Consider the following 20,402-nt stretch of genomic DNA (forward strand, 5'->3'; position numbering starts at 1 on the left):
TTTTTTTTTTTTATTTTTTTTTTTTTCATGTCTGACGACTGTACAAACGATACTAATCTATATCAAAAGAGAGTATGTAGTAGTAGTATGCTAGTTTGTTTTTCTTTCTGATTTTTTTTTTCTTTTTTGTGTTTGTTGTTTTTTCTTTCAAGTAATAGGGGGGAGAGGGGGCTGTTGATGGGTATGGGGTTCTTGGGGAGGAGGAGAGAGACGGCTTGGCGAGGAGGACGAGGATGAGGTGGATGGTGCAGGTTTTGAGTGGCGTGGGGAGTCTGTTTCTTGGACGAGTGACGATTTCGGGCGGTATTTTTGGCGATGGGGTGCGTGCCTGAGTGTTGGTTTGAGAAGGTCGAGAGTGGCTGCCCGGCGTGTATGCTGGCGGTGGTGGGTGGCAGGCAGGAGGTGTTGATGGCGCTGAGGGCGAATCTGAAGGGGAGGGCGAAGAACAGGGAGCCCAGGTTGTTGGGGCTCGTGGAGGCTTGGATGTCCATGTTTGGGTGGGATGAGGAGCGGGAGATGAGGGCGCAGAGTGACGCGCTGGCTGTGGAGGTGAATGATGTCAGGCAGTGGATGCATGATCGCAAGGTTAGGAAGAGGGGGGAGAGGGCGGCAAGGGGGGAACCCGAGGACCGGAGAAAGCCCCCGGGGGAGCTCCCGTCGGGAACCAAGTTCATTGATGGCGTGCCTATGCCTAATTATAGGATGCTGGACCGCGTTCGGCAACATCATGGTAGCAAAGACCGCGGTGGATCGCCAACGGACAAGAAGGCCGTGGACGGTGTGTCAAGGCCGCGGTCTGACTTGCCAGCCGACGGCCACCAGCATCGTGATAGTATTATCTACCAAGCCCCAACAACGCCCGCGGGTTGGTCAAGAAGGGTAGTGGACACTGCACCCCCGTTGAATGGTACGGTCTGGCACCAAGAAAGTTGGACCTCGATCATTTCGTCGCAAACCATTTCCCCTGTTACACCCATTACACCTTCTTCCTATACCCCCTCTTCCGTTTATATCACCCCTTCCTCCTCCCAGCCCCATCTCACCCCTTCCATCACCAAGCCCAACTTCGCCCCTCCCCCTTCCAGCTCCTACCTAACCCCTTCCACCTCCAACCCTTGGTTCAAACACGCCTCGTCCAACCTTGACGCCAACACTCCCCCTCCCCCCCGCCTTTCCTTATTCACCGCTGCCAGTTTCGACTCGGCTGGCGCCTATTTCCCACCTCGCAACGACTGGCACAACAGGGAGAGCAGCAGGGCCCAGGGGGCTTCCCGTCCTCGGCGGCAGAGCAAGGACGAGGAGGGCCATCCGTCGAATGCGACCACCTGGGCTGACCTCTATGGGGCTCGGGGGCGCTGAATGGCTGATGCTGTAGGGATGTTTGAGGTCTAGTTCGTGTCGTATGGGTGGAAGTGACAACGGGAAGTCGTTTGTTCGACCATGTTCTGAGCTCGATATGAAAGAAAGTAAGTATTGTAGCGATTGTCTGGAACAAGGAAGAAGTTGCCACTTGCCGTTGGCACCGCTTTATGGTAGCTTGCCGTCTGTCTACCTACTGGTCATAGCCACTGCATCTCTGTTACGAGAAGGAGGTAATTAGTAGGCAAGGCCTTGCCCTCGGTTCGGTACAAACCTGAGGTAGTAGACCTTTGGCATCTCCATGTACTGAGCCATTTTGAAGATATACTACTTTCATTATCTACACTTTATCTACTATCATTCTTAAGTCCACTTTCCGTGATATCTCTGATTTGACTGTGATGAAACATGCTAAACATGTGAACGTGTGAGCGTCTAGAGCGGTAATGTTTTCATGTTTAAATGTGAAGAGATGGATAGATAGACATGGCCAAAAAAGCCATCCCATGGCATACCGGAGAACACCAGTATTCTAGAACCAAACCCACCAGCCTTTACAGTGAAGCTTTTCCCATTGCAGGTATACAGGGTATTTCCCAGCTGTCTCTACGACATCTATGCAATGCACCACCTGCACCACCCAGCCTACTATACAAACAACCCGTACCCTCTCTCTATCATCATCATCTATCATCATCGTATCATACACCCCCCGCCTCAGCATCCGCGCGCTCCTCCTCCTTCAACAAGTCCCTCAGTGCCGGCAAAAACAACCCCGCCTGCTTAAACTCACCCAGCTTGACCCGCATCATATCAAAGGCAAACAGCACGTCCATATCGTGCCGCCCATCCGTCTCCAGCGCCTTCTCGTCCACGACGGGCAGCTTGGGGTAGCGCTGGGAGAAGTGGGTGAGGAGGATGCGGCGGGCCTCCATCTGGCGGCCGACGTCGAGGGCCTCGGACAGGGTGGAGTGCTTCTTGGCGAGGGCGTCGCCGCCGAGCTCGTCCTCGAAGGTGCACTCGTGCAGGAGCAGGTGGGCGCCGCGGCCGAGCTCGGCGAATTGCCGCGAGGGCCGGCAGTCGCCCGAGTAGGCCAGCTTGAGGCCCGTGTCGGGGAAGGTGAGCACCACGGCGGTGGCTTCGTAGCAGTGGTCGACGAAGCAGGATTCGATCTGGGGGAGCTGTAGGGTTTGGGGGTCGAAGTCGGCGGGGAAGGTCGCCTGGGCGTGGCGGCCTGGGATCGGGTTGCCCGGGGAGCGGAGGGTGATGGGGACGATGCGCTCCGGGCTGAGGTCTTGGACTTGGTGGAACTCGCGGATGAAGTCCTGGTACTTTTGCGTGGCGATAAGCGCCAGCTTGTTGCCCTCGGGCGCGACCTCTCGCCAACGGGACAGGACATTGACGGTGCCGAGGTGGTGGTCGGCGTGGGCGTGGCTGATGTAGATAGCGCGGAGGTCCCGGAGGATGTCATCGGCGGCTTGGTAGCCGAAGGCGCGGCGGAGCTGACCGAGCGTGTTCTCGCCACAGTCGAGGATGTAGTTGCCCCAGCCGGGGACGCGGATCAACGTGGCCGACACGTTGCGGTATTTGGATGGCATGGCCGAGCCGGTGCCCAGCGGCACGATTTCGGTCTGCGGGCTCGGCAGGTCCTGCTGCAACCTCTCGACCTCGGCAAGGAAGTCCGTTTCGGAAACTGCTTTTTGGGCAACCCTGGCTAGCTTCATGACCTGCGGGGTGTACGTTGCCAGCTCCCAGAGGGGCCTTTTAGTGTCCATCGGTGGGACGACAAGGTCAGTGAGGAACGAGGGTTTCGGAGCAAGCTGATATTTGAGACCTGCGCGGGCAAGCTCGGCGACAGATTCTAGTTCTTGGCCGAGTTCGGACGTCGGTTGGGAGTCGAACACGGGGAGCGGGAACCTGTCTCTATCGATACTGTTCATCTTGATGAGTTGGGAGGTAGGGGACTCGAGGGCCGGGACGTTGGGGCACACGGCGCTGCCGAGCACAATGTGTTTGGCTGATGACAGCGTCTTGATGAATTGAGACACCCCTGGGCTTTCGAGGGTGATACCATCAGAAAGGATCCAGTAAACGGTATCGATTCCCTGCATGATCTCTGGATTCGACCATTCATGGCGGTTGAGCAGATCATCGATCAGATCCTGGGATGTGAGATCGATAACGGCAAAACCGCGACCTTCAATCTGGTCCCCCATGACCATATTTGGAGTGACAACGGACCCGTCTTTCCCGGGCACGGATTCGCCCTTGGTGAGCTTCTTGAAATCGGTCTTCTGGACACCGAGACTGGTAGCCGCATTGACGTCGAACTTGCCTCGCCGCGGATGACACTTCACGATATAACACATGGACTGCTTAGACGGTTTTGTGGGCGGGAGTTCGGGAATCTGAGAGGCCGGCCACGGCATCCGGACGAGAACCTTGGTGTTAGGAGCCTCGGATGCCGGGGGGCCGGCGTAGGCTTCTATATGACCCTGGGCGTTCCTGACGAAAATCTTGGCCGGCAACTGCACGTCCGCAAGTCTCATCTCGCGCAGGGTATCGAGTTTCCACTTGGAACAGAACATGTCGTTGACGACGGCTTCTCTGATATTTTGATCCGCCTCCTCCGCAGCTAGATTTTCGTGCGAGTTGGAGGACGAGCTCAACTTCTGCTTCTTGGGCGAGCTCTGCCTGGAGGGGCGGGCCGTCGGCTTCTCCTTCGACAACGGGATGGACCAAACGCGGATATTCTCATCCTCGTAGTCGGGGTCGTCCTTCCCTTCCAGCTCGGCGCGGGGGTCGACCTGCAGCTCCCTGGTGTGGACAGGGAGGGCCTTCCGAAGAATGAAACGGCGAGCAGAGGCGAGCAGGTGTACCAGGTTCTTCCCGCCATGTATATTCAAATGAGGAGGAATCGATTTGTCCTTTTCCTTCTCCTTCTTTCCCTTGCTGCGGAGCTTCTCGTTGGTCAGGTCAATGTCGGCGGCGGACGCGGCCTTGAGGTCGGCGAGTGTAAGGATCATGCCGAGCAGGCCACCGGTAGCCTCCCAGTTGATGCATCCCGTAAGGAAGATATCTTGAATCTTTGCGAGCGACACCTTGCGCTGGACCAGGGTGCGCTGCGAGCCTTCTGCTATGCGACCAAAAAGGTACCGGCGATTGTCGAAATGCAGCATGAGGCACCCCCCAGGCGTGTCAGCCGTGGGGGTGCTCAAGATCTGGACGTAGCACAGCATGCCGGTCGGTCGAGAGAGGATGGTGATGGCGGGGTGAGGACCCTGGAACCGGCGGGAGGGGACGAGGACAAAGCGAGGGGCCCTCGGCCTACTGGATTCGATGGGTCGGGGAGTGGAACCAGGGAACAACGATTTGGGGAAGATGGCCGCGGTCGATTGGCAAAGCTGAGGTGATGGGTTTGTAGCTTGGAGTTTGGCGAAGGTACGAAAGGAGCGGGACTGGAACAGAAAGAATGCAGGCGGCGAGGAGGGGAGGTGCAGCGGCAGCGATGGGGTTGGCACTTTTTGGAGTTTGCACGAGACCCGCACGATGTTTGCCTTTGCGGTTGCATACATCTAGGGAACCGGCGCCTCCGCACGCACGCCGCTTTAAATTACCCGTCCGATGGGTGCCCTAGATTTCATAGGTTCTGTTCGTCGAGGGAGGCGAGGCTTTGGCCGGTGACTCAACCTCGATCTGTCGGTTACCTATACTCAGCACAGACGAGCCCGGCACTGTGCTCGACTTTCCCGCGTTTCTTAGCGGTTGAAAGTCAACGGGGCGTTTTTTTTCTGCTGGCTAATTGCGGGTCTTCAAAGGCGGCTTCTTAATACGGCAGGCGGTGAGTGCTACAGACTCGTAGAATCATCTGGGGGTTAGGGTCGGAGGTGTGGTGCCCAACCAGCACTGCCCATGTGAATAACTCTTTGCGTACAATGACTCTTGAAGGAATGGAATGTGCCCAATTTGAAGCTCATAGACTGAGTTTTATCCTCTTGATAACACCTATCTACCGCCGCGGTATACGTGTGTACTCCAGCCGTCCCAACGTATCCCCCTCTCTAGTTACCCCTTACCCCTTACCCCCTTGTTGATATCATAGTCCTCATTTATCAAAGTCCATTTTCCTCATCGCGTCTCTCACAATGCCCTCGGCTTCGGCAATGACATCGTCGCCTTTCCTCCAAGTATACAACTTCACCCCTTGCTTATCCAGCGTCTCGTGGGCCATTGCCAGCCTCTGCAGCCATAAGGCCACCTTCTTGTTGACAGCCGCTGTTGCCGCCGCGCCGTTTGGCGGCGTCGCTGTTTCGGAGATACTAGTTGGGTATCCGCCAGACACGTTCGGGAGTGGCTCCATTTCCGGCACGTCTGAGTTGAGATAGCCGCTGCTGCGTGGGTTCTGTGGGTGCTGTACCATTGGGGCAGTCCCGCGGCGACGGGGCGGCGGTGGCGGTGGCGGTGTTGGTTTTGAAGTGATTGGAGATGTGCCGGCAGAGGTACGTGGCCGGAGGGGCAGTCCTGGGCTAATATCAGGCCCAGTAGGGGTGCTTCGTTGACTGTTAGAGCTGGCATCGGAGGGTGTGCTCCGTAACGCAGCCGGTTTGACTGGCCGCCGTGGCGGTGGTTTCCGTGGTGGCGTATCGGAGCTCGGAGTGCTGAGATTTGCTAGGTCCTGAAGGCTCCCAGTTCTAGGCGAACTTGTGGGTTCGGGTTCGTCGAAGTCGATGAGCGTTCCCATAATTGGCCCTGAGCTGGCGGGCGGGGCGGTCGCCCGGGGAGGTAGTTGTGGCCTCCTGTCAAGCTCGTCACTAGCTGACTGCGCCCCTGGCCTGGTTCTACCGCTCCCCTGTCTGTCCCGTTGCCCCGAATCTATGCTGTATGAGGAATCAAAAAAACCTGTTTGTTCTGGAGTGGTGACATCGCGAATGAAGACCGCCAGAATGCGGCCGGGGTTGGCCACGGCAAGCTCGGTATAGACCTCCAGGTCTGCCTCCCCGCTATCGCCAACGAGTAAGAACTTTCGCTCCGGGAAATCCCTGATGATGGCCTCCAACGTCCCCTTCTTTCGCTCCGCGACCGGCTCAAAAATCCCCTGAAGCATACCGCTATAGTGCTTCAGGTGCATCGACCCCTGGGGTAGGCCGGCCGTGTGGAGAAAGGTTGCTAGGACCGGGTACAGTTGCCACGGACTGTTGGAACAGTAATGCATCTTAACGCCCATATCGTGCATCGTGTGGTACCATTCCTTGACCCCGTCGACCGTCAAGTCGGCCAGGTCGCGCACTAAAGCGTTTCTGAAAATCTCGCGGGCGCCCATCGAGATGTTGGAGTGCTTGATCGTGTCGTCGACGTCGCTGATCAGGCTGACCCCTTTGGACCCGGTGATTTCGACCGGCTTCGTGGTCGAGATGCTCTCGTTCGCAATGACTCTGACATCCGTTGGGACAAATTCGAGGGCAACGCGGGTGTTGAAGTGTCCGGAATCGTCGGTCATGACCGTGTGAGACCGTGACTGTTCCTCGTTGTAGAAGAATATGGTGATAGGGATTTGCACCAATGGCGTCGTCATGAAAGGTCCGAGGCGTGCCATGAGATTTGCGTTGGCAACTGCGAGTTCGGCTTCTGTCATGTCCGTCTGTGACATAGTGGGTGTCCTCCCTGATAAGGTAGGTGACGTCGGCGCTGACCTAGAAATGTGGCTGCTTCCTTTCAAACCGCCCGGAGCCTCGCTGTATCCTCCTCTGTTTGCGACCTCTTTCTCGTCCTGCCCGCGTTTCTCGATCTCCTGAGCCTCCCGCGCAATTCTTTGCTCTTCCTTCATCTCTTCGTACTGCTCGTGAGAGCTTTCAGCAGACTCCGATTGTACCGTAGGCGCCGGAATCCCACTCAACCTCCTCGCGAGACCAACGAGCATACGATTCCGTCGTGTCATGGGCCCCTTGCTGGGCATGTATATCCACCCCCTCACATCCACATCCACCACGGCCTTTTCATCTTCCGCCCTCGCCCACTCCTGTTTCCAGTACTCTTTCCTCACTCACACCCATCTGCGCCGCGTTCGCGGCCTGGAACGATTGCCCGGGCGGCAGCCCACCGCGCTCACCAAACTCCTCTCACATGCTTCTTCGCATAAGGTCGGAAACAGCACCATCTGCTCATGTCCCTTCGTGATAATGGAAACCTCCGGAAACGCCCCCGGAATCGAGACCTGCGCCCCCGTCATATCCACCCCTCTGATCCTCGTATTATTATACTGCTCCTTCAGCTCGCTCGCGGCAGCCACCCCCCGCACGGTACACACTGCCGGCCACCGCAGCGAGCTTCTTCCGCCGCGACCCGCGCTCGCCGGGCGGCGTGGAGGTCCCCGACCCCAGCCCCGTCCCGTACGAGCCATACGCACTATACCCATACCCACCACCGCCGCTCCCACCGCCGCCGCCATATTGACTCTGCATCGCCGTGCGCGCGGCGCGACCTCCCAGCGCAGGCGCCGCCCCGCCGCCGCCGCTCTGCAGAGGAACCCGGCCCTTCTTTTCCAGCCCACACCACTCCCCTATTACCCAGACCCTGCCCTTGGCCCTGCCCAAGCCAGCGCCAACGCCCCTTCACCAACCCACTGGCGGCAACAACCGCGGCCTTGTTCCTACGCTCGCGCCGGCGCCGCTGGCGCTCGACGATGAAGCGGTAGATGCGGCTCTGTAGGCCGCGCTTGTAGCGCGGGAGGGTGTCGAGGCGGAAGCGCTGCAGGCGGTCGCGATAGCGCTGTGGGAAGAGGGCGCCGAGGAGGGAAGAGGGGGCGCTGTAGTGGTGGTGGTGGTGGTGGTGCGGGAGAGGCCGCGGGTGGTGCGGGCGGTTCGGGGGTTGTTGTTGCGGTTGTTGGTGGTGTGGGAGATGAGGGTTCGCCGCGCGTGCTGCTAGGAGGGGAAGGCGCTTGGGTCGGAGGTGGGGGGGTAGGGGTGGTGGTTTGAGGGGAGCCACTGTTGATGTTGAGGTTTGTTGCCGGGGAGGGAGGGTAGTGGTGGTGGCTTTTAGTTTTTCGAGAGGTGAGTTCGGTTTAGCTTTGCTTTGGTGGGAAAGAAAGGTTGGTATGTGCTTGAAGGATTGCTAGCGACCTTGGCTGGATTCCAGTTGCTAACCTCGTGTTTCCCTAAGTGTCTTGGAGTGGGTAGGCGCCAACGTGGGAGATTTGAAGCAAACAAATTGATCATAAGAGAAAACCTGAAAGCTCCTAGGATTATTTTGCGTCTGAACTGGGGATGCGCAAAGCTGTCCCCCAGTTCTTGCCCCGGACCATGTCTTACGTCACCCGCTAACGTTGACTGGGGGGAGTGATACATACAGGGGTGTGGTTCTGGACATCGAACACAGACTCGAAAGGAACAATGCCACTGGCCAAACTTCGGCACGAAAAAATACAATACACATGTAATCTACTACCTGGATATCACTAATTACCTCCTCCCCTTCCGCCCTGCTGGCGCTTTTGACTTGGGCTTCGTGACTTTCTTCAGATTCAGCACCGCCCCCTTTCCGTCTCTCTCTGCCCGTCCCTTTTTCCACCCAGTCGACTTGCTCTCGCTCCTCTCTGCCTTGGAGTCGAGCTTCTTCTTGTCTTTGTTGCTGAGTCTGCCCGCGCCCTTCTTCTTCATGGCGTCTCGGACGCCGTTGAGCTCGGCCCGCCCCAGCTCCTTGGCTTTCTTCTTGTCCTCCTGTGTCTCGAACCATGTCCTCTTCGGCCGCGCGTGGATCTCCTCCTCGTGCTTGATCAGGTTCTCGCCCTTCTTGACCTGCATCTCGATCTGGGCCAGCTGTTTCTCCTCCTTCTCCTCCTGCAGGATCTCGTCAATCTCATCGTCCATCTCGTCAATCTGATCCTGCCACTTGTCCGCATCCGCTGCGTCAATGACTCGGCTGATGATCTTGGCGCCTTGCGCTTTGCCAGCCCTGACAGCCGCCTTCACGACCTTGCGGTCCGGTTCCGCCGCCAATGTGATGGCAACGCCGCTACGGCCAGCACGAGCTGTACGACCGACACGATGGACGTAAATTTCCAGGGATTGGGGCGCTTCGTAGTTAATGACGGTATCGATTCCCTTGATATCCAAACCACGGGACGCAAGATCAGTGGCAAGCAGATAGTTTACTTTGCCGTCCCTGAACGCTTCGACGCTGGCAATACGCTAGAATTTGTTAGCATGATGGTGCCGCCGTTGGTAAGAGGGAAGCAGGGGCCATACCTGAGCCTGGTTCATGCTTCCATGGAGCTCTGTGCTCGAAAGCCCCAGCAAGCCGAAGATGATCCGGGTCCGGTGAGCAGTCTTCTTCTGCCTGAAGAAGATAATGACTCGTTCGGTGTACAGGGTCTTGCAGATATGGGCCCAAATACCCCATGCGCTTCTCCTCGCGGCCCGGCCGCAGGCGCACAAACTCCTGCGCTAGGGTAACGGCAGTTTGCTTCTGGGAGTCAACCATAATCCGAGCTGGTTTGTTGAGGCCAACCCTAATCAGTTTGTCGACTGTCGACGTCATGGTGGCGGAGAACAGCATCGTCTGGCGTGACTTGGGCAGCGTCGTCAGGATCTCGTTCAACTCGTCCGCGAAACCGTCCTCGAGCATTCTGTCGGCCTCATCGAGTACTAAAATCTCGACCGTCTCAACAGCAAAGCTGGCCGAGTTCCGCATGTGATCGATGAAACGACCAGGCGTGGCGATCACCACATCCGGTCTTAGGCGCAGCTCGCCCTCTTGGACCTTCAAGCTGAGACCACCAACAGCGAGACAAAACTTGATGTCGGTGTGGCTGGCCAGTTTGGTGGCCACGGAGTGACACTGAATCGCCAATTCACGGGTGGGCGTCAGGACCACAACTCGTGTGGTTGGTACTTTCTTGGGCCGGTACAGCAGCCGCTCCAGAATAGGCACCACGAAGGCGGCCGTCTTGCCAGAACCCGTGACAGCACCACCAACAACGTCCTTGCCCATCAACGCAATCGGGATCGTCTTGGCCTGAATAGGGGTCGGTTTTGTGAAACCAACTGAAGTGAGACCCCTGAGAATAGGTCTTGACAGCGACATTCCCTGGAATGAGGACAACCCGCCCTTCTTGCCGACATTTTCCGTCTCCTCCGGGGCGGCGAAGAACTCTTTCCGCCTCGCCTCCTCCTCGGCGTCTTCTTCGTCGTCGTCCTCGGAGGCTTCGTCGTCGGGATGTTGCACAGGCGTAGCCACCGAATCATTGTCCGACGCGGCTTCATCGTCATCTTCGCCCCCCTTGTCTTCCTCGTCCACACCTCCCTCACCATCCTCCATCTCTTCATCCTCTGGTTCTTCGTCGGCCTTCTCCTCCTCCTCCTCCTCCTCCGACATCAGACCCAACCCCCATCCCAAACCCATCCTCAGCCAGCACCTCATCATCCAAATCCAAATCCACCTCCCCCATATCCTCCACCTCCACCTCCTCCTCCTCCACCTTTTCCAACCCCTTCCCCTTCTTCTTCTCTCTCCGCCTCCGAATAATCTCATCCAGATCCACGCCACTCTTCACCTCCTGCCCAGCACCACCAGCACCCACCACACCCTTCTTAGCATTCTCAAACCCCCACCCTTCCTCATCAAACCCGCTCAGCCCATCCTCACCTCCACCGCCAGCCACAAACTCAAAGTCCGAGTCCATCGCCCCATCATCCGCATCATTGGCGCCCCACAAACCAGTCACCTCCTCCTCCTCTTCCTCATCCCCATCCTCACCATCCCCACCAGCAGCAGCAGATTTCCCCCCCTTCTTCCCCTTCTTCTCCTTCTTATTCTTCTTCCCCTTCACCGCCCCCGCGCCGGCCGTTCTAGCCTTCTTATTCGGCCGCCCGGCCACAGCAGCCGGAACGGTCTCCTCCTCCTCGTCGAGAATGTCGGGCTCGTCGTTGTCCGAGATGGTGTGAATGAAGTCGTCGTCGGGGAGCGACTTGCGCTTTTGCGAGGGCGCCATCTTGGGGGGGAAGGGGCCGGGAGGGCAATTGCACGGTAGGTTGTTTTGTTTTGGCAGTGCAATGCCGGTGGGGTTGGGGTGTGGTTTTTGTGGTGGTCTTGCGCGTCGCAAAGCAGGACTGCCCGGAAGGGTGATTTTTTTTGGGGTGCAGAGGGCCGCTGGAACTTTTTCTGCCGGGCGGTGAGGGGGCCTGGTTTGGGAGGTAGTGGGTTGTTCGGTGGTTTGGCGGCCGAAGGTGCTCGCTGTGGGGTCGATTGGCGATTTGGATCGCCTGTGGACCGGTTGGATTGCAGATGGAATTTATTACATACAGGTGCTGGGGCTCCTCCTTCAGCCTTGCCTCGTTGGGATTATACCCTTGCGGCTCCTTCATCCATACCATCCATACCAGCTCCGTCATACCGGCTCCTTCATACCGGATCCTCCACCTAGGCTCCTTCGTACAGGCATTCCATCCCTCTTCAAACATGCGGGCCGAAGCCGCCCGCCGAACAGGGCAGGAGGTGAGCTAGGTGTACGTACTTTTTTAAAGATGCAATGGAAGATCTCTTACTACCGAGGTAGATTGAATGGTTGGAGTGCTGTCCGATATTTTCTTACTTAGGTAACCAGTCTTTTCATTATTGGTTGAGGCCATAATATATCTTCACGGAAAAAAACTCAGCGGTAGAGAGGGTCCCAAGAGAACAGTTGAAGACTTGTAAACTTCTTTTGAGTGAAGCACTATCCAAAATCCAGACCATTGCCGTCCGGAGAAAGCGTCACCCGTTATATAGGTAGTCAAAATGTAGCTCTCTGTAATCCCCAACGCCGTGCCAATGGTATAATGCTCCACCTCTTTCCAGTCAGTCCAGGTATATCCCGACCCGTTCCATGCCGCGGTGCCGTGTCGACTTTTGCCTCCCTGTCAGATCCATCCTCCTCCATTCCATGTTCGTGGGTCGGTAGTAGTAATAGTAGTAGTAGTAGGTATTAGGTAAAAAGGGGGTTGCAGAAGAGTGTGTGAAGGTATCCCTCCCAAAACGGTCCACGACCCATCACCAACGTCACCTCGCTCCCTCACCCAGATCAAACTCTTCCACATCCCCATCTCCCTCCCTCCTCTCGCGCCTCGCATTGGCGGCCCTCGCCCTCGCCTTTGCCTCTCTCAACCTCATAATCTCCACATCATCCAGCAAAAACTTCTGCTCATCAATCTCCCGCCCCTGATGCGGCCCACTTCCACTTCCACTCCCACTCCCGCTCGCACCGCCACCGTTATACGCCCCGTGCGGCTGGTACGGCCTAAACGGCAGCTGGGGCGCGTGCTGGGGCGCAGCACCGGGCAGTTCGTACTCGACGATGTCCGAGGTGTAGTGGTAGAAGCCGTCCTTGGTGGGGGGCAGCTCGGCCTGGGCCTGGGGCTCGGCCAGCTTGCGCACGGCGCCCTTCTCCATGGCCTCGAAGTCCTCGGTCGTCGCGTACGGCGGGAGCGGGCCCATGGACGCGCCGAGCAAGGGGGAGTCGGCCTCCCACGAGAATTGCCGCTCGTGCGAGCCGGCCGAGGAGGAGGAGGCTTCTTGGATGCGCCGGTTGACGATGGACTCGTCGGGTGGGACGGTCGGGGATACGACGAGCGGGGTGGGCGTTACCCGGTTGGGGCCGTACGAGACGACGATGGGGATGGCGGCTTGTTGGCGCGGCGGTGAGGGCTTGGAGTCGGGCGTGGGGGTGGACATGGGGAGAGGTGCTGGGGGCGGGATGCTGTAGTTGGAGTAGTCGGCGTACTCGGAGGAGGGGAGGGGCATCATGGGAACGTGACCCGGTAGTTGTTCGATGCCGCCGGGGGTTATTGGGGTAGTGACCGGGTGGATGTTCAGTCGCGGGGTAATTCGGGGTGTGAGGGTGGGTGTGACGGGATTGGGGCCATACGATACGACCGTCGGCGCCGAGGGTTGAAGTTGAGACTTGAGCCGCGCCGCTGTGAGCTCCTCTCGTTCGATGCTGCGCTCGTGCGTCCAGAATCCGCCTGACTGCGAGTGGGTGGGTGACTGTGTCGTCGTGGGGGAGTGCGAGTGGGTAGAATGTGTCTGCGAAGTAGAGTGGAGCGAGCGTACGTCTTCGTAGCCCATCGAGCCAGGGAAGCCGTCGAATACTGGTTGTATGGGGCAGAGCGGCTCGTCCGAACTCCCAGACGTTTCTGACAAGGCACCCCCCCGCTTCTTCTCCGCCCCTTTCCTTCCCCGGCGACCGTGGTCGAATATGGCGCCGGATACTTCATTGTCTGGCGTGCGGCGCCGGCGCCTAAAGTACAAAAAGGAGGCCATGGCGCCGATGGCGATGCAGATGAGCGCGACTCCGACCCCTAGAGCTGCTTTGGCGCCTGTGCTAAAGCTTTCGTCCCGGGCGTCAGACTTCTTGGAGTCCACGTCGGCGGCAGTGCGAGCTGCCAAGGGGGGTGTCGTCGAGAAGGGCTGCAGGCGGGGCGGCTTCGACGCGTCGTTGGCCGAATAATCGCCCGTGTTGCGCTGGTCGGCAGACAGGACAAACGTCTCGCTGGTCTGTCGGCAGTCACCAGAAAGGGAGCCGAGCTCGAACCAACAAGGATCGTCGGACAAAAAAGTTAGAGTAACGGTGGCGCTCCCGTTAAACGGATCGACATTGTTGTCTCTGAACTCTAGAAAGGGGAGGGCCGGTTAGTTGCGATTGCTTTGGAGGAATGTTTGTGGAAGCACACAATAAATGATGGCCAGCAGCGGCGAGCCGCTCGCTTGTGAGATAAGGAGAGAGAGAGTGCTGCGGGAGGAGACTGGGTGGGTTCGAGTGCAACTTGGCGACCCAGAAGGGTGGAGGAAAAGGAACGGCACTGACTCTGTGTTGCCCGCCCGGTCGCGCCGCACCAACACGATAGTGTGGGATGTGCGAGGTCGGAACGGTAGGTGATGTTGATGGTGTCGAGGTGGTGAAGGGTGAGTTCTGGCGTTGGGAACAAGAACTCGGCTTCACAGTTTGCGCTCGCGACTCCGGCGGCGCTCATCAGCAGACTCGGGATTGCTAGGGAAGCGATGGGTAGGGTCTGGCGGCGCCGGCTGTTCCGCAGAGTCACAGTAGCCGTTCGTTTCGCCGTCGCCATAGCCGCTGCAGAGCGAGAGAGGCGGGATTTCGTCTCAGGGAGACATGGAATCGCTCCAGACCATCACAGATGGTGTGAGTTGTTCAGGACTTCAGATGAGACACAGGACAAACAACAAAACGGTTGGGATGGAAGTGTGAGCGGCAGAGCTGTCTGGCACGCGGGATGAGTGGATCGACGGGGTCAATGGAACAAAAGCTCCAGTGCGCAGTCCCTGGTGCGAACGGGCGCGGTGCGGGAAGAGGAGGGCGATGGGCTGAAGGGGGCCAGGGGCCGGGATTGGACAGCGAGACGAACAGCTGGAGCGCCCCCTTGGTGTTCGGTGTTGGTACTCGACAGACCCCCCGAGACCCGCTCCTGCATGAACGTCCTGGGACCCATGCATGCTTGTCTCCCTTGTCTCCCTTGTCCCCATCCAACACCATCCCAGCAAAGCCGACTAGCCGGTTGTCCAGCCCTCGATCTCATGCGCAGCAACGGCAAAGCATGTTTTCTGCCCTACACAGGACAGGTGCCATTCCCCTGCCGGTCGATGATGGGTCGCCCTCTTTCGTCGACGACACTCCTTCTCCTGCGTTTCTGCGCCGCAGCGATGCGGCGATGCTGCGGTCTGCCCCGTCCTCGGTGCCAAATCCGCTAACTTGTACTTGTAGAGTCAGCCCTGTGTTCAATGCTCGGTGGCTCTGGCGGCTATTCGTGCAATCGCGTCTGGGGGTGGCGTCGAGTTGAAGATGTGGATTGTGTCTGGCTGGCGTTGCATTGCTCATGTCAGGCGAACCGTCGCCATCTCTCGCCTCTTTTTGGCCCCCCCGCACCAGTGTCGTTTGCCCACCAGGACCAAAACCAACACTGCGCATTCCTCTTTTGTCTTGTGCGTGAGCTGGGCGAAACCACCCCACCTCAACATCGAGGTAAAGATACGTACGTTGGATTGAATCTGATGGGATTGCGCGATAATCGTATTCCAGGCTGAGGTCGGATTGATAAAACATTCCATTGTCCACAACCGCATCAAACTTTGTTGGTTGACCGTCTGTTGACATTGCTCACGCAGCCCACCTGCACTTGCAGACTGGCTTCCGCTCTTTGGCCAAAAAAAGCCGAACTCCAAGTGAAGGTGCCACCAAAACTTTCGACTAGAGGAACAAAAAGAAAGCCATTTGAAAACCCAAATTCCACTCTTTACTCTGCTTTGATTTCTTTTATTTGCTTTATTTTTCTCGATTTTCCTCATTTCCTTTTTCTTTTCTTGCTTTCTTTTTCTTCCGTCTCTTTGTTGGTTTTTCACTCTCCTTCCTCTCGAGTTCGTCTTTTTTTGGTAAGAGGGAGGCTTCCGCCAGTGCTTCCCAATTCGACTTCGCCTCCTCCATAATTAGCGCGCTCGCCTGAGGCGCACGGCGTCAAGGAGCGGCTGGTGATTGGCGAACTGGTCCGCGCACTGCCAAGGTTTGTTTCACTTTTCCTCGCATCTGCAACCAGAACAGGCAAGTTGGGTTGTGCTCCAGCAGCCCTGGGTTGTCCATCGAATCTGGAAGAATGTCGGTGCCAGCCAACAAAAAGTTTGTGTACTGTGTAGAAAAGTCAACTTTTTTTCGACAGCGGCAAAGCGGGTGCTGGGCGACACCAACCTGGCCCCCAAATGGCATTATCCATCGCAAATTTTGCGCTGCGGGGCTGTTCGGAACTGCGGCCCCGTCGAGTGTCACGTCACACGGATGGAGCGCTTGAACAAAAGTCGGTCGCTGTCGAGGCTGAGCATTGCGGGAAATGATCTGATGGTTCTGGCTGGGTCGAGCACGCCGCGGGACGGGCAATTCAGGAAAGTTATGAGTAAGAAGTGAAAAGGCTTTGTGCCACGGTCGAGGCACGGTTCACAAGAACAACGTGGTGGTCATGGAATGATCGGGTCGAGCCGACGCGGCTCATTCAACCATGAAACTAACTTGTGCGGCATGTAGTTGACGGGTGCTCTGGCGGCTCTCTTGAACCACAACTATTCTCACTGAGGGAATAACTTGACGTATAGTTGCATGGCTATCCTATCTCAGCAACCGGTTCGGTTTCTATCCCATTACACCGGGAACAATAACGCAAGAGATTGAGCCTGGAGCCTCGCTCAAGGGCACCCACCCTCATGGGTTGTAACTCCATATTTCAAGGTTTCGTGCTTGAAACAGTGTGTCTAGTGGCAGAGAATTGGTTGTCAGCAAACAATTGCTCAAGCTCTGTTTCCAGGGACGCAAACTCACCCGATTCTGGCCCCGGTGACCCCGAGGAGCCTTCCATCTGGAGGTTGATGATGCTACCGTCATCGTCAGCTTCTCATCCTCAAGCATACCATCCCTCGTTTGACCAAACTAATAACAAACAAGCAAAAGAACTCACAGATACATGGCCTTCCCCACGAACCCCCGTCCATACTGCGTCTCAATCACCTGCCCATCCATCGAGAACCGCACGCTCACATCCTTCCCATTTTCGTCCCTCACCTCACACAGAATCTTATGAAACTCCCCCGGACTCGGATACGCCACATCGCGCGCCCTGACCTGCGACGAGGTATTGAACGTATTAAACGAGATCTTGCCGCTGCCCTTCCACTCGGCCATATCCACCTCGGGCGGCCAGCCCTCGACGGCAGTCAGCCAAAACGCCGGCCAGGTGCCGCGGGCCGTGGTGGCGCGGAACTCGCCCGCAAAGTCGTACCCGCCGCCCGGCGCAACGTTGAAGTGCTCCTTGGCGTGCACCGCCCCGGAAAGGTAGCGGATGGCGATCTGCTGCCCGCCGTGCGAGGCCGGTTTCTCGCCGTTGACGCGCCGCGCCGTGAGGGTGAGCACGCCGTTGGAGAGGGTTGCTTGGGACTTGGCCATGCGCGCCGCGCCGTTGTGGTCGCTGCCCCAGGGGTAGAGGTAGTTCCAGTCGGTGTCGAAGTCGGATTGGGAGTTGAAGGACGTGTTGGGGATCATGATGTGCTTGGCTAGGGCGGTGGGGAGGGAGGGGGCTAGCAACAGGGCTGCGAGGTAGGTTGCGAGGGTCGCCATTTTTAGGGCTGGTTTTGACGAACTCGACTCCCTACTCAAATCCGAGTCGTGAAGGAGTCTGCGAAGGTTATGAGGTGCTATGGAAAGCACGTTATATAACAGGCCGCCATAACCGGGAACAGGAGGCCGGCTATAAAGATCTGCTTCTTATTCGAGGAAGATTTGGAGGATTAAGGGGTGATGGCATGCTGCTTCACTGCTGGTTAATCTATCCGAGAACAACCCCCTACCGCCTTGGGGTAAAGCCCGATGTCCGGAATCTGTTCATCCGCCGCGAGATGGGAGGCTTCATAAAAGCTAGGAGCAATTCCAGTACATGACAAGCTACCTGCACATGTCCTAGGCCATTGTTATTTCACAAAGAGAGTATACTCTTCAGGAGTGTGGTGCCGTTGCTGACCCTGGTTACGACTCACAAGGTATCAATTTACCTACCAATGCAGGAATAATCCTTTACTCTAATATTTTCATCGCTAATCTGGCCGAGAAGTGCTTGTTTCCGAGTTTTAAATGCTCGATCCCAGCGGCGCCGGATCTTTCCGTACGATGCCGAAGTTCCAACCATGCACGAGCGGCAGTTGATGCCGGTTGGGAGTCCGGGCTTGGCGTATCCTGCGTCCACCCCGGCCCGGTGGGTTCGGGGAAAGGCCGAGTGTTTCGGAGGTTTCTGCATCGTTGGCTGGGGATTGCTGCTCTTGAGTCAAGCAAGACTCCATTCTCCAATTATCTTTTCCATGGTGCCGTTGAAACGGGCCTTGCTAACCCGAGCCCACAGCCGGCAGCCGTTCCGCAATCCGTTACCCGACGGCAAGCGCTCTCCCGCCGGGTTGCCCCTCCCCCACCTTCGGCCTTCGCTTCTACTGCCGGGGAGCGCTCTCATCACCAAATATTTACTTGACGCCCTCCCCAACTTCACCTATGAAGCAAATTAGGAAACTTCTCGGTCTCAAGTCCAACCCCAAATTCTATCTCAACAAACGCCTCCTCAACAACACAGCCAAAATGGCAGCCGAAAAGACCGCGGCCTGGGAGAAGTCGATCCAGCGCAACCCCCACCCCGACTTCAAGAAAGTCGAAGCCTCCCGACCCCCGTTCGACCCCTCCACCACATTCACCTACACCCAAACCCCCTCCCCCAACTGGCAATTCGGGTCCGGCGCCAACTCCACCACCTCCCCAGAGGACGCCACCAAAAAGCACATCTCGATCGACCCGTACGAAGCGGACCGGCCCGCGGGCTTCAACTACAAACTCCTCATCTCGGCCATCATCCCGCGGCCCATCGCCTTCCTATCCACGCGCTCCGCCGACGGCGCGAACACCAACCTCGCCGTGTTCAGCTACTTCCAGGTGATCGGGCACGACCCGCCGCTGTTCGTGGTCGGGTTCGCGTCGGCGCTCGAGGCCGGCCGCGCCAAGGACTCGCTGCGCAACCTGCACGAGCGCGGCGAGTGCGTCATCAACATGGTCGGCGAGGGCTTCGTCGAGGCGGCCAACAGCACGAGCATTAACGCGCCGTACGGGGTCAGTGAGTGGGATGTGAGCGGGCTGACGCCCGTGTATGATTGTGAGACGGTGGGGTGTGCGAGAGTGAAGGAGGCAGTGTTTTCGATTGAGGGGAAGTTGGAGAGCGTGAGGGAGTTTGAGAGTAGGGCCACGCCGGGGAAGGTGACGGCGACGTTGGCGGTTATTGAGGGGACGAGGTTCTGGGCGAGGGAGGATGCGGTGAATGAGGAGAGGAATCTTATTGACACGAAGGTGAGTTTGACGAAGTCTTGGGGTGTGAGAAGTAGGGGGTTGATGCTGACTTAATGTGTGTGTTGCAGGTGTTGAAGCCGATCAGCAGGTTGGGGGGGATTACATATGGCCGGCAGACGGAAGCGTATGAGCTACCACGCCCGGACTTTGAGAAGGATCTAGGTGGGATGGAGGGTGCGAAGAAGCTGGAGAAGAAGCATGTTCCCAACTGAAGGTTAGACTGCGGAAAGGTTAGGTCGTAGTGCTGGTTGGCCGCGTTGGAGACCATAGAAATAGAAATAGACAACGGCAATAATGTGTGATGGTTTGTCCAAGGACCCTGAACTGCGGTTTTGGGGGTTAAAATAACAGTCCCCCCGTTTCATCCCTAGAGGCCTCAAAAAAGGTGCTGCAAGAACATGTAAAAAAAGAGCGTTTCGAAACTGGGGAACCATGCATCTGCGAGGTTTCGAACTCAGGGTACTTACCCAGCAAGAGGGAGAGCGATATATTAGGTAAACGCGTTGCTATTGCAAGTGTTTACCTGACTGTAAGCCACCCACTTCCTGATTGTGCTGTCAATTACACCACGCCGCATGTTTCAGTTGCTTGTTACTCTCCCTAAAAGTGCATTAAATAGTCGCTGGCATTTTTGGATTCGAGCAGGCCATCCGACGACTCATTTATCCACGTCTGTTCCCCTCCGCTTCCATTCCTAATTCACCTTCTGTTTCCTTTCTTCTTGACTTCGCAATCCTCACTTTCCGTTAAAATGTCTCTCCCCCATTGCTATCTCCTGACATCCACATCCAATGCCACAACTCGAAACTTCGCAAATCGCCTATACGTACACCCACCTATTAAGCGTTCCACATAGGTCAGTATACAACCCCAACTTAACAGCTCGAATCCTTCCAAAGGCGATTCTATATAACATCAACCATCTTTATGTCCCACTATCAAGTCATACAAACCATCACCACCACCATTCCGCTCGCAACGCCAGAATGTAAACAATCCCCGGGTATCCTTAACCCCGACTACCCCAACCACACCTCGGTGTCAAACACACCCTGCACCTCCCCCAATCAAAGGAAAAAGAAAAACCAAAAAAAGGACAAACAACAAACACCAAAGATAAAAAGAACCCCCAGCCAACCCCCCCTAC

The 20,402-nt window shown here is 57.1% G+C and overlaps 7 protein-coding genes across 7 annotated transcripts in view; 1 reads left to right on the forward strand and 6 right to left on the reverse strand.

The window, feature by feature from the left end:
- Positions 1-1,176: 1,176 nt before the first annotated feature.
- On the reverse strand, positions 1,177-1,674 carry CHGG_03392 (uncharacterized protein; the record flags this gene model as incomplete). Its single annotated transcript, XM_001229907.1, has 2 exons — positions 1,177-1,369; positions 1,634-1,674. 2 exons carry the CDS (start codon positions 1,672-1,674, stop codon positions 1,177-1,179), a joined length of 234 nt encoding a protein of 77 aa, XP_001229908.1.
- Positions 1,675-2,060: 386 nt separating this feature from the next.
- Positions 2,061-4,934, reverse strand: CHGG_03393 (uncharacterized protein; the record flags this gene model as incomplete). Its single annotated transcript, XM_001229908.1, has 1 exon — positions 2,061-4,934. The coding sequence occupies one exon, from the start codon at positions 4,932-4,934 to the stop codon at positions 2,061-2,063; it is 2,874 nt and encodes a 957-aa protein (XP_001229909.1).
- Positions 4,935-5,464: 530 nt separating this feature from the next.
- On the reverse strand, positions 5,465-11,344 carry CHGG_03394 (uncharacterized protein; the record flags this gene model as incomplete). The annotated part of the gene is made up of 5 exons (XM_001229909.1): positions 5,465-7,256; positions 7,976-8,161; positions 8,818-9,523; positions 9,600-10,671; positions 10,739-11,344. 5 exons carry the CDS (start codon positions 11,342-11,344, stop codon positions 5,465-5,467), a joined length of 4,362 nt encoding a protein of 1,453 aa, XP_001229910.1.
- Positions 11,345-12,390: 1,046 nt separating this feature from the next.
- Positions 12,391-14,456, reverse strand: CHGG_03395 (uncharacterized protein; the record flags this gene model as incomplete). The annotated part of the gene is made up of 2 exons (XM_001229910.1): positions 12,391-14,000; positions 14,195-14,456. 2 exons carry the CDS (start codon positions 14,454-14,456, stop codon positions 12,391-12,393), a joined length of 1,872 nt encoding a protein of 623 aa, XP_001229911.1.
- A 2,116-nt stretch (positions 14,457-16,572) lies between these two features.
- CHGG_03396 (uncharacterized protein) lies at positions 16,573-17,497 on the reverse strand (the record flags this gene model as incomplete). The annotated part of the gene is made up of 3 exons (XM_001229911.1): positions 16,573-16,638; positions 16,706-16,742; positions 16,842-17,497. The coding sequence occupies 3 exons, from the start codon at positions 17,495-17,497 to the stop codon at positions 16,573-16,575; spliced, it is 759 nt and encodes a 252-aa protein (XP_001229912.1).
- Positions 17,498-18,060: 563 nt separating this feature from the next.
- On the forward strand, positions 18,061-19,467 carry CHGG_03397 (uncharacterized protein; the record flags this gene model as incomplete). The annotated part of the gene is made up of 3 exons (XM_001229912.1): positions 18,061-18,128; positions 18,430-19,255; positions 19,324-19,467. 3 exons carry the CDS (start codon positions 18,061-18,063, stop codon positions 19,465-19,467), a joined length of 1,038 nt encoding a protein of 345 aa, XP_001229913.1.
- Positions 19,468-20,075: 608 nt separating this feature from the next.
- CHGG_03398 (uncharacterized protein) overlaps positions 20,076-20,402 on the reverse strand; it is a gene marked incomplete at both ends in the record, with an annotated part of 2,825 nt that continues 2,498 nt past the window's right edge. The window contains one exon of the mRNA XM_001229913.1: positions 20,076-20,091. Within this exon, the coding sequence (XP_001229914.1) occupies positions 20,076-20,091 (16 nt within the window). The remainder of the gene's footprint in view (positions 20,092-20,402) is intronic.

This window comes from Chaetomium globosum, genomic scaffold (assembly GCF_000143365.1).
Source record: "Chaetomium globosum CBS 148.51 scaffold_2 genomic scaffold, whole genome shotgun sequence".
NCBI classification, from domain to species: domain Eukaryota; kingdom Fungi; phylum Ascomycota; class Sordariomycetes; order Sordariales; family Chaetomiaceae; genus Chaetomium; species Chaetomium globosum.